We start from the raw sequence: 11,387 nt of genomic DNA on the forward strand, positions 1-11,387 counted from the left end.
GGGTCCCTAAGGACTGGGTTGGGGAAACATTGACTTCGAGGGAAGAATTCAGTCAAGTAAAAATGTTTTGGATGAGTGTAACTTTGCTGGACGGCATTGCCTTATGGTGGGCGGTCTTCTGTTCCGTTAATCACACGTTTTCAGTGACTGGTGGTGTCTGGGAGGTTCGTGTTAAGTTTCTGCCTACTTGCATGTGGTTCTTGTCGCATTGATCCTTATCCTGTCTGTAAAGAACAGCTGCAGTGATGTGGCACTTAGCAGAAATCCCCCATTACGGTAATAGTACGTATGTGAGTGATGTTTGCTTGCCTGCGGCCCGTACCGCAACCTGCCCTGTAGTGTCACGCCGCTGCCTCCGCTGGCAGCACTTCTGTGTGTCACCTATGATGCCAGCTATAGGTGCGGCGCCAGCAGTATTCGTCCTGAACAAGTGACGTGAGCGTACGGTTGACGTAAATAAACGTACACAAATGAAATTTTAAAGATGCTTTATTTGGGGATGGGGGAGGTCTTGTTGGGGGAAGGGGGGTACAGTGACTGGGGGCTCACGGCGGAGCTCTTGTGGAAATGGTCATGCTGTTTTCAAAGCTGTAAAAACGCAGGTCATTTATCCACCCCAGAAATTGCTTGCCAAGTTTTTAAATGTCATGATGCAGGTGCCACAACAAGACAAAAGTACCCAGCCGCACGTTAGGCTGCACAAACAGAATAGTCTGATGTTACCGCTGCACAGTTTGTCCTGAAGTTATCTGCTCATCTGCAAGCAAGTCTCAAAGATCTTTTAATAATGCAGGAGGAAATTAGTTGACCCCTCCCCCAACCACTCAGACGCACATATCGCACAAAGTCTTAAATGCAACACATCCTGTAATCACAAAGTAAACACTGTAACTGCCACAAAGATGCGGTTGACCTGCGCACGTAACCAAATTAATTTCTGTTTTGTATCTTTAGTTCGGTCGGGAAAATAATATGATTTCCTGGTATAATTCTTGGACGGACAGAAGAAAATGTTTGCTAGAGGAATAACTAGTGGTAATGGGATGAAAAGGCTTGTATTACTGCTGTGTAGGTCCACTACTTGTGGGGTGATCCATCATTCGGAAAGCTGAGAATCTTTGGAGCCAGGGTTCTCTAACACCCTCATGCCAGGCTTGACAATAACTCTGAGAAACCGGCCGGCGTGGCACTGAGCTTCGTTAGAACTTAAAGCCTGCATGGTTTTCACTGTCTCTGTAGACACCTAACCCATTAGGACCAAGCTGAACTCGCCCATGATATCTGAAAATAGGAACAATGGAACTCGCCTGAGAGTCCCCAGTGTCCCTTAGGGAAATTTTCCAATTCTACTTTGGGCAGCCAATAGCTTGTCTGCGATTAAGGGGACAAAGACACTGATCCTTTCCCAGCAGAGTCTGTATTATCTTTCTAGATGTGCTCAGAACCACTGGAAAAAGGTTATCGAAGGAGGCTACCTGCAAATCCATCTCGTGGAACTCCTACTGTCAGATCCACCTCACTATGCACAAGTGTCAAAATCTGTGATCCTGTGGCACTGAATCATCTACAATGCAAGAGGGTGGGAAAAAACGAGGTGAACAGTGAAGCACCAGCATACTAAGAGCATATCTTGACAAAAATCTGGTCAAAAAATGCAGGTGTTTTCCCTCCACAACTGAGGCGTTTGAGGGTGTGTGTGTTTTTCCTTCATGTTAAGAGACAGAGGCTCGGAGCTGGTAGGGGTTAAACCCTAAGAAGCTGTATCAGGCTCTGCCATGCTTACTTCTGACGGTAGTAGAGCAAATACATCTTCAGTGGCTCTGGTAGCGGCAGACCTAGGATCCTTTCCCTGAGTAGATTGACAGGGGTGTCTGGCCTACTCTCCCTGCCCACTTCCTCTCCGGTCAAATCTACCCGCCTCTCCACCACCCCCTCCTCCTCCTCTGCTTCCTCATCCGTCTCGGAGCGGTCGCAGCCGTCGTCTGTGTGCTTCCGTGGGATTGTGCGGCTCACAAACGCGTGCCGGTTGGCCAGGAGCAGTGAGTCTGCGCGGCGACACGTCCGCCTGCGCTTTGGCCGTGCCCTAGCCCCACTCCTGGCTCCGCCCCTCTCCGACCGCAACCTGGTCGGCTGCAAGGCCGTCATCTTCAAGGTGTGCCGGATGGCAATCCGAGCCAGGTCCTGCAGGGGGCGCACCTCGAACATCGCCGCTGGGGTGAGCCGTGGTCAGACACGGATGGGCAAGAGGGCAGGAGGCCGGGAGCAAACACGTGCCGGGGGATCACACAGGCAGAGGTGAGCACACACGGGCCGGCATGATTTTTGGGTAACCGCATGCCAGGGCGACATGCAGTCACAGCCGAAGACATGACGGGAATGGGTCAAGAGGGAGTGTGCGGGAGTGACGAACATAAGGGACAGAGAATGACAGAGGGGTAAGCACACATAACAGGAAAAAGAAGAGAAGCATCAACACCCAACACCTGGATCAAGGGCTCTTTCAAAAAGAAAAAAACATAGGCAGCAAACACACCCAACATCTAAAATACTACACAGGCTCAGACTTTGAGAAATGAAGGCAAGACCAAGTTCAGTCACGTGACTCGTTCAGAAAGCAAAGCCGGCTCGGCTGGGAGGGGGAGCGCCTCTGCGGGCCAACACTCACGTAGAGGGACGATCTTGGACTTGTCGGTGTCCCTGTTCTTGGGCAGCACCAGTGGGGCGAAGGACACAGCGATGATCTTCTTGGTCTCCCAGGTGTTGTGGCCCGTGCGGGTGATCTTTGTCAGCTGGTAGAGGGGAAAGGCTTCACTGTTTCTCTCACATTTGTTTAATTAGACATTCCACCTTAAAATACAACAGAAATCACATTCTTTTCATCATATGATAAAAATTACTGAAATGAGCATTGAACAGTCCCACGCAACAAAGCTGTCTTTTAGTCTTTTACTTGTTTGAATGCCCAGCAGTCTCTGCTTTTCTGTGCATCTGTCTGTTTCTATATGACTGTCTCTCTGTTTGTGTCTGTCTCTAGGTGAGTGTTTATGTGAGTATCTATGTGTCTCTGTGTGTATCTCTATTGGTGTTTTAGTCTGTATGTGTCTCCATATGAGGATGTCGGTCCGTGCCTCTGTGTGTGTGTCAGTCTGAGTGTCTATTTCTATGTGTGTATCAATCTCAGTGTGTCTGCTTCTCTGCCTCATTGCTCCTGTTTCTATGTTTGCATGCACATGCTGACCTTTTCCTCCAGGGGGAGCACCAGAATGCCGCCAACCTTCAGCAGGTTCTTCATGTAGTCCTCATGCTCACGCTGCACGCCGGCCCCACAGTACACCCGGTCATACTGCCTGCTCTCCGGCGTAATCTCCAGGCAGTTTCCCGCCACAAAGGAGGGCTCGCAAAACTCGAACCTGCAGCACAAGTCCACATCAACGTGTCTCACTCCACACTGACGCCAACTTAGGAATCATTCTTTTATGTAGTGCAACTATGTTAAAAAAGATGCACTTCCTGTTATGATGTTCTCACATGGGTGTTTAATTGGTATCTTCATAAGTAGGTCATACTCCTACATGCAAACGGAATGAGAGGGAGCCAAACGAACGAGAGATGCACCGATCAATTGGCCAGGGACCGGAATTGGACGATTTTCAGCGCACTCAGCCGATCGGTCTTATGTATATCCGATACGGAACTGGTCTGATTTACGTATGCGCCACACGTCACAGGCAATAGCCTCACAGCCACATGCTAACATGTCATTACCATTGAAGTTCTTTGCTGACTCAAAGCTAAAGCCAAAGTAAACCAGGAGGGAACCACCACGAAAATGTGGTGAAGCACCAGAGCTAAACTTTAAACTTATTAGTAAACATATACTAGATAATCTTGAAAAGGACTAATCATTAAAACTGCAAAGCTAACTAAGGTCTTTTCCTATGACAGAGTAAAAATGTTTTAGTGAAACTTTAACCCCCTGTGCTATAATGACAGTACAGTGTGAAGGTATGAAAAAGACTGATCTTATTTCAGCTTACTAGCGATGTAAGAATTGTATGTGCATAACATGCAATGTTGCCTTTTTTTTTAAATTACCCTGCACCTACTATTATTTGGAAGAATATAGTACATTTCAGTTTTATTTGGAGGTTTGTAACCTATGGACTTTTTTTAAAGACAAGCAAAAAAACTGAAAAAGGTCAATGTCGTGTTATTTAGTAAATTTAAAACATACTGGAAATTTACATAAGTAACAGATTTGTTTTGTTATTTAAATCTATTGCACCTGCTGTTGTTTGGTAAAGTAAAATATGTCAGATAAAACTGGGTGTGCAGCAACTCATTTTCAGTTAATTGTGCCTCTTTCCAGTCACAGAGCACTTTATTTTGGGACTTGGTTAAGTGAGAGAAGATCCTGTAACTAAGGGCACTTTTCCACCGCACAAAGTATGGTACTTTCGGTACTTTCGCTTTTCCATTTACTTCCGGTCGAGTACCAGTACTGAAAGTGCCAAACCAACTTAAGTACTTCTTTGGTACTTCGGTATTTAGGGGTGGGACTTGCAAACGTATTTGCTGTTGATTGGTTATGCAAATAGCCTGCCGCTATAACACAAAATACAACCGCCATCTTTTGAAACACAGTGAACAGCAAGAAACGAAATAAAAAGCAGTAGAAACAAAAACATAAGAAAAGTAAAATGGAAGGATGGACAAACGAGGAAATACAGGCTTTAATCGCCATATGGTCGGATGAACAGATCCACCGGGATTTGGATGGCACGACTTGAAATAAAGAAGTATTTGCCGTAATAGCAAGCCGCTTGGAAGAAATGGGGCACACGCGAAACACCGAACAATGCCGCTTGAAAATCAAAACACTTAAGCAGGACTACAGGAAAGTGAAGGATCATAACAACAGTGAATTCAGTGAAAGAAATACCGTGCCGCGCTTTGTGATGATGTCAGTCAGGGGTGGTCACTGATGATGTCATTTGGCGCCAGTACCAGTTTTTACGCCAGTGTAAAACCAACATAAAAGAAGTACCATACTTTTGGTACTTTATGGAAGTACTGAAAGTACGGTACCTGGTGCGGTGGAAAAGCGCCCTTAGTGCATTTCAGGGGAAATTGTGAAGTTTAACAATTTCTTTTATTATGAAAATCACGTCACTCGCTGAGGCTTGCTCACCTGTCAAAGCTGTCGCTGGTTTTGATGAAGATGTCCAACCTTTGGTAGGCGTAATCGATGACGTCTGAATGCAGCTCTACCCCGTGGTTGACGCCAAATGGACCTGTTTAATCAAAGAGGGCCACAGAGGTAATGCTGTGACCCATAGCCCACATATCCTTGCATACCATCTCAACACATAACATTAACAAAGCCAAAACTAAGCTCACTGCCGCGCCACATGGATATTTTTTTTCTTCCAAATTTTAAAAACTCAGTATGAGCTTTCAGTTTAAACAAACTTTCTATTTTTGAGAAAATGGAATTTTAATTTCACTCCAAATTGAATTAACCATGGTTTGCAAAAGCTTAAATAAAGCCATCTGCATGTTTTCCTGAACGGATTTTTTTGCGTTCCATTGGATAATGGAAATAAGGTTTCTCCCAGCCCATGTCCCAGTATGTCCACCTCCACAAGAAGCAAATAATGTTGACTATCTCGTTAAAAACGATGTGCATCAAGGTCTGGGATGTATTAGACAGTAACCTAACATTTGATTTTCATAGGTGATGCTTTGAATGCAGAAGTAATGGACAGGGATGAAGATCTGAGTGACTTTGATAAGGGTAAAATCGTTAAGGCCAGAAGACTGGGTCGGAGCATCTCCAAAATGGCAAGGCTTGTGCGGTGCTCGTGGTCAGCCATGTTGAGTACCTACTGAGAGTGATCCAAGGAGGGAAAAATCACGAACCGCCGACAGGGTGTTGGGTGACCAGGACTCATTTATGGGGGATGTGAATGAAGGCTATCCTGTTTAGTACAAAACGATAAAGGGGCTATTGTGTGTTGGGGAGCTGGAGGAAAGCGCCGTAGCTTTGACCCCCTCTCACCCTCACCTATGTGGAGGAAGCGCTGTCGCTTGCCACTCCACACATGCACTTCTGGGACTCAGGACTTAAAGAGACAGCACGCTTCCTATCTTTTACTTGCGCAAGGGTGCCCACTCACTTAGATGCAACAGACAGTATCTGCGCCTCAGTTCAGTGTCACACCGGGCAGTCCCTTGGCTTCTTTATTTATACTTGGCGGGAGGGGCTTACATGGGGCGTAGTTTAAACTGTTAATGCTGTTAGTGCCCTTACAGACAAAGGTTTATCAGGAACCGCTACACAACCCAGGGTAGGCCTCCTTGGCCATGTTGACAAGCCTATTCCCCACCCAGAGTTATAGTTCCTGTTCTCTCATCCTTCGGCGTCTAGGGACCACTTTGTTCTGCCCTGTCTCTAGACGCAGGGGCTGATACATATATATTACATAATGCTAACACACATACTTAATATGATAAAAGTAATACATTTTCCACTCTAACATTGTGACACTAATGTAAGATAATTTAATGATGGTCACATAAGTAACGTGCCACGGCACACGCTAATCCCTGACCACTGTCAAAAGCACCTACAACGGGCAACTAAATTACTGGAACAGGACCTTGGCACAATGGAGCATGACATTCACCTTCATAGCCCCATATGCAGCCAGGTTCTGTGTATCATGACAAAATACTCCTGTGATTATCAAAATTATCTGTATGGGATTGTTTGATTTTGCAGTAGTCCTCCGGTTGGTATCTACCAGATGGGATAGCCTCCATTCACATCTCACATCAAGGAGTCTCGGCTTCCCAACATCCTGCTGACAGATCGTGGTTCTCCCTCTGTGGATCACTCTCAGTAGGTACTCGCCACAGCTGACTGCGGGCAGCTCACAAGCCGTGCCACTGCAGACATGCTCTGACCCAGTCATCTGGCCATGATGATTTGACCATTATCAAAGTCAGTCAGGTCTTTACTCTTGGCCATTTCTTCTGCATTCAACATGTCAGCTATAAGTAACAAATCGTAACTTGCCATCTAATATATTCCAGACCTCGACATGCTGTTTTTCACAAGACAATCAACATTATTCACATTATGTACGGATGAGCATAATGTTTTGGCTTTTCAGAGTAGATATATAGTAATGTAGATATGCATGCATGCATAGATTGCTACACTGGTTTTAATGCCTATTTATGTTTTGTATACCTTGCTTTTTAAATTTATTTTCTAAAATAAACAGATAATATTTTTCGCCTGTTGTCTGTTTTTCCTGATATCTGCTGTTCTGTGGATACACTGCATCCATTATCTCCTTTTGATCCACCAGTTTGATGCACCTGTACTCACTCACCCAGGATGAGGCCGACCATGGTGCTCAGGTACCCAGTTCCACTGCCCAGGTTAAGGAAGGAGAGCCCAGGCTGCAGGTCCAGCGCCTCCATCACCTCAGAGTAAATGCAGGGGGCGGACAGGTGGATGTTGCCATGGCGCCAGGCCAGGTCTTTGTAAGCGCTGTTGCGGAACTCCTCCAGGTAGTAGTCGGCGCGGTCGACGGCGCGGAAGGCCTGCTCCACCAGCTCGGATCGGATGTAGTGCGCCTCTTTCAAGTTGTCAATCAGCTCGTCGTTGTCTTCCCCAGCGCTTACAGCACCACCCATCTTCAGGTGGAGTGACAGGCCAGGGGGCCACACCTGGTAGACACAGCAGAAGTCAGACCTTTTCATACATCTGAAGGTATGTCTGCCAAGATCCAAGCTTCAACAAACCTCTCCAGAGATTCAGCCACAAGCTAATTGTCGTAGCTGAAATGCCCTTCCCTAGAAAATCTTTACCCATGTGCTGCCATGTGAATGGGCACAATTTCTAACCCCAAACTGAAGTGATCACACTATCAATGGAATTACACTAATAATAACTCAGGGGGTGTCATGATGGCTCAGTATGTCGCCTCAAACACCCAGGGCTGGTGGCTTGGATACTTGCACTGCTCTGTGTGAGGAGTTAGCATGTCCTCCCCATGTAACATAAGCTGCTTCCTGAAGTCCACATACAGCACACAGTAAAATTGTGGTTGCCCTGTGATGCACTGCCATCCTGCTCATGAATCCCAGCCCCGTGCACAATGCTGAACAGGACAGGCTGCAGGAAATTGGTTTGCAAGTCCAGGACAAGGTATGCACTATTTATTAAGTCTAGGTGTAATAAAATGAGTTGAAAACACCTCAAATGTGCATTTTGGAAAGAGCACTGTTACTTGGCTTACATTGGATGACAGTGAAATGTCTGTTTTAAAAGAAAATTTATGACAGAAAATTGGTGGTGAAGATTTCTACAAAACCATACATGGGTTAAAAATTCTGATCATTTTAAAATATACCCTGCATTGGACAAGCAGGTATAAAAAATGAATGGATGTTTGAATTTACATTCTTCATTTTAAATAATCTCATATCTAGAGCTGGACAAAAGTTCTGTTTTATATCAATACAAAAATGACAATATCCAAATTACATTTAAAAAGATGGCATGGTCATTAATTAAAAAGACATGAATTACATGGATGTAACATATATTTATTAAATCAATCACCATTTCAGATCAGAAACAAGGTTTACTCTATAGTACTTCAAATCAGTATAATCGAAATTGGTAGCAAAATTTCATCATTTGCGCCTTGCACAAGCTAGAACTGGGTGAGCTTTCTTGTCTGACTACCAGTCATACAAGTCGGATTCCAGTTGAACTAGAAAATTTAATTTACCTTTTAATCTAAAAGCGGCCAGTAGCCTATTATCCTCTTACAGCAGGTGGATGTTACTAACAATTTAGTTGAACAGCTCCTCAGAGCACCAGTTCCCCTTTTGTGATGTGAAATGACAATTACAGCTTCTTAACAATATGGTTACTTACTGTCTTTTAAACCTATCTGTCCCTTTATAATTGAAATACCAATAAAATGTTCCGTAACTATAAATAACTGTAAATCGAAAACGGCGCAATTCAAACATCAGAGCGAAGCCGCTCAGCAAACAGTGGTCCAAACCCCATCCTGCCCAATATGACTGTAAAAGACAGGAAAAACAATCACAAGTGCCACGGCTCTACCAGCAAATGGATGAAGACCAGATTCAGCTGGTTTATCGCAATCAGCATCCGTGCTCGCACACGCTGCAGAGTTTCACGTTAAGAGATATGAGCTCATCTGTCATTTTAGTGTACATGTCAGCACACTAACGTTTATTGACACCCCCATCTCCATCAACTGTCAAAGCAGACGTATTTCCGTGCGAATGTGGATAAGGCAGCACTTCCAGGCAGAGAGGGCTGCAGCTGCCGTGCCTTTATCCGCAGCTGCGCCACACATGAACGGCCGATCTTCGTGTGCATCCGGCACGCCGCCTGCCTTTGAAAACACAGCCCGTCTCGTTTGCACGAAACACAGGAGCAGAGATGACCATTCACTTAGCTATCGAATCAACCTAAATATATCTAGATAAGCTCACCGAAACCAGCAGCTAATTCAGTAATGACTGCAAATTACGGTAAAAACGCGGCAAGACGTTCCCCACATTCTTCCGGTTAAGCCGTGAAATCAGACCTTTTAAAGCACCACAAGTGAGAAAAACACAATGGTTTAAGCATTGCAACAGCAGAGAAACTAGCTATGAAAACGCATCAAAAACCATTAATCGTAACGGTCTAAGAAGTTCATATTTTACCGAGAATATGCCGACTTTGTGGGGTATTTTCTTTATAATTTAATCTGATATCACTGATATCTTCGTTGCGTTTTTCTCTTTTTCCAAGATATTGTTCCTGAATAATCTGATCCAGTACAGAGCTGGAAGTAAACATTGACCAGCTGGTGCTCTTACGTCACGCACACAAACACACCAAATGTGGACTAAACGGATCTGGTTTTTTCTCATCGCACCCAACGCGCACTTGTCCGTGATTGGCCACGGCGTCACTAAAGTGAGGATTGACCCAATCAGAAGCGATTGTTGCCCTTCTTCGGAGGTGAAAACATATGCGCACAAAACCATATTTGCTTGGGTATCTAGGTAAGATCCGATAATTCATTCACCGAATACTTTAATAATAAAACGGTCATTATAAATTTGGGTGTTTAGATTAGAACTTAATCAATACAAATGTTATTAAATTTTGGAGTCTAGACAGTGAGTGTGTAAACCTTCTGCCCAAGGAAATCTGTGTTTAAGATACCTTTGTACATGTGTATACCATTAGCAAATCACACACATTTCCTTTGGGAGGTAGTATGTTCAGTGTATGTTCAGTACCTTTTTCTTAATATTTTGATTGACAGGCAGCACTTTATTCAGTTTGGGCCTAATAATAATGAATATAAGAGTCATCATGCGTAAAAACATGTTTCTTCATTTTTGTCTATATATAACGTTTTTGAAAACAGGTTGAAAGTCTGGCTTAATACTGTCTTAAAACCTCTACTCTGTAAATATTCATAATTTGTAAATGATCTTTTCTTAAATCAATACAGTTCAGAGCTACATACCTGATTTATGCTTTTTTGTTTTTTACTTAACGTAGAGGGATATGTTTACTGGATCAATTCATGTAAAGTTCCTTTGTCTCAAAAATACACCAGCAAAGCACTTTCTGAACAAGACCAAACCCTGTAATCTTTTGGTCACGTGTTCATGTTCATGAGTACTGTGACGCCTCCTACTGTTCCTTGGTGTCAAAGCAGAAGAAACTTACTGACTGGGCAAATCCATTACATTATGCCACAGTATTTAATTACTTTGTGCTTGATTTTGAGAATTCTGCCTGACGGTTATTGGTTTTTGTATTGCCTTATAATTTTGTCTTAATGGCAACAATCTTATTTTGTGTAACCATTTTGTCTTATATAAATGACAGATGATTGAAAAAAAAAAAGAATTAAATCCAGTTTTCCTCACCTACTTATATACGATAATTCCTGGGTCACAGAGCAGCACTTAATGGATGGTGTGTGGCTCTGGTTTAGGGCTCTGTGTCTGTGTCCAGTAGATCACTGCTTCAAATCCCATGACTGATGCCATAATCATATTATTGTTGGTCCCTTGAAATGCCGCTAACTTCGAAAACCTTTTCCCTTCTGACCCCTTTGTATTTGTGTCTTGTAGGAGGGTGAGACTGGATATGTGAAAACCAAGGAATAGAAAATGAAGCATCATTATTTAAAGAAGATTAGAAGCATAAAACTGCATTGGACCCTACAAATTCAAAAAATACAAACCACTACAGGGTTACTCCCTTCAGTCCAGCCACCAGATCTTGTTGTGCGGCAAATATAGGCAGAGATACG

At 43.9% G+C, this 11,387-nt stretch overlaps 1 protein-coding gene across 3 annotated transcripts; it reads right to left on the bottom strand.

Annotated features, from left to right (window-relative positions):
* Positions 1 to 471: 471 nt before the first annotated feature.
* LOC111839808 (protein-L-isoaspartate O-methyltransferase domain-containing protein 2-like) lies at positions 472 to 9,936 on the bottom strand. 3 transcript variants are annotated; one of them, XM_023804045.2, is made up of 6 exons: positions 9,772 to 9,936; positions 7,404 to 7,743; positions 5,192 to 5,294; positions 3,239 to 3,410; positions 2,666 to 2,789; positions 472 to 2,210 (listed from the first exon to the last, which is right to left on the bottom strand). In XM_023804045.2, exons 2-6 carry the CDS (start codon positions 7,708 to 7,710, stop codon positions 1,780 to 1,782), a joined length of 1,137 nt encoding a protein of 378 aa, XP_023659813.1. In that variant the 5' UTR covers positions 7,711 to 7,743; positions 9,772 to 9,936; the 3' UTR covers positions 472 to 1,779. The 3 variants fall into 3 exon arrangements, with proteins under 3 accessions (XP_023659813.1, XP_072571390.1, XP_072571391.1); XM_072715289.1 differs by lacking the exon at positions 9,772 to 9,936 and adding an exon at positions 9,288 to 9,742; XM_072715290.1 differs by lacking the exon at positions 9,772 to 9,936 and adding an exon at positions 8,814 to 9,260.
* Between the last annotated feature and the right edge of the window lie 1,451 nt (positions 9,937 to 11,387).

The sequence above is a fragment of the Paramormyrops kingsleyae genome, chromosome 8 (assembly GCF_048594095.1).
Source record: "Paramormyrops kingsleyae isolate MSU_618 chromosome 8, PKINGS_0.4, whole genome shotgun sequence".
NCBI lineage: Eukaryota > Metazoa > Chordata > Actinopteri > Osteoglossiformes > Mormyridae > Paramormyrops > Paramormyrops kingsleyae.

Bases quoted from the DNA above. Each gene is read 5' to 3' on its own strand.
- LOC111839808 (XM_072715289.1), bottom strand. From the start codon at position 9,311: ATGGAGATGGGGGTGTCAATAAAC. The intron at 7,744-9,287 runs GTTAGTGTGCTG...TGTGTCTACCAG, and splicing joins AGATGGGGGTGTCAATAAAC to GTGTGGCCCCCTGGCCTGTC. The intron at 2,790-3,238 runs GTCAGCATGTGC...CCCCTCTACCAG, and splicing joins TGCTCCCCCTGGAGGAAAAG to CTGACAAAGATCACCCGCAC.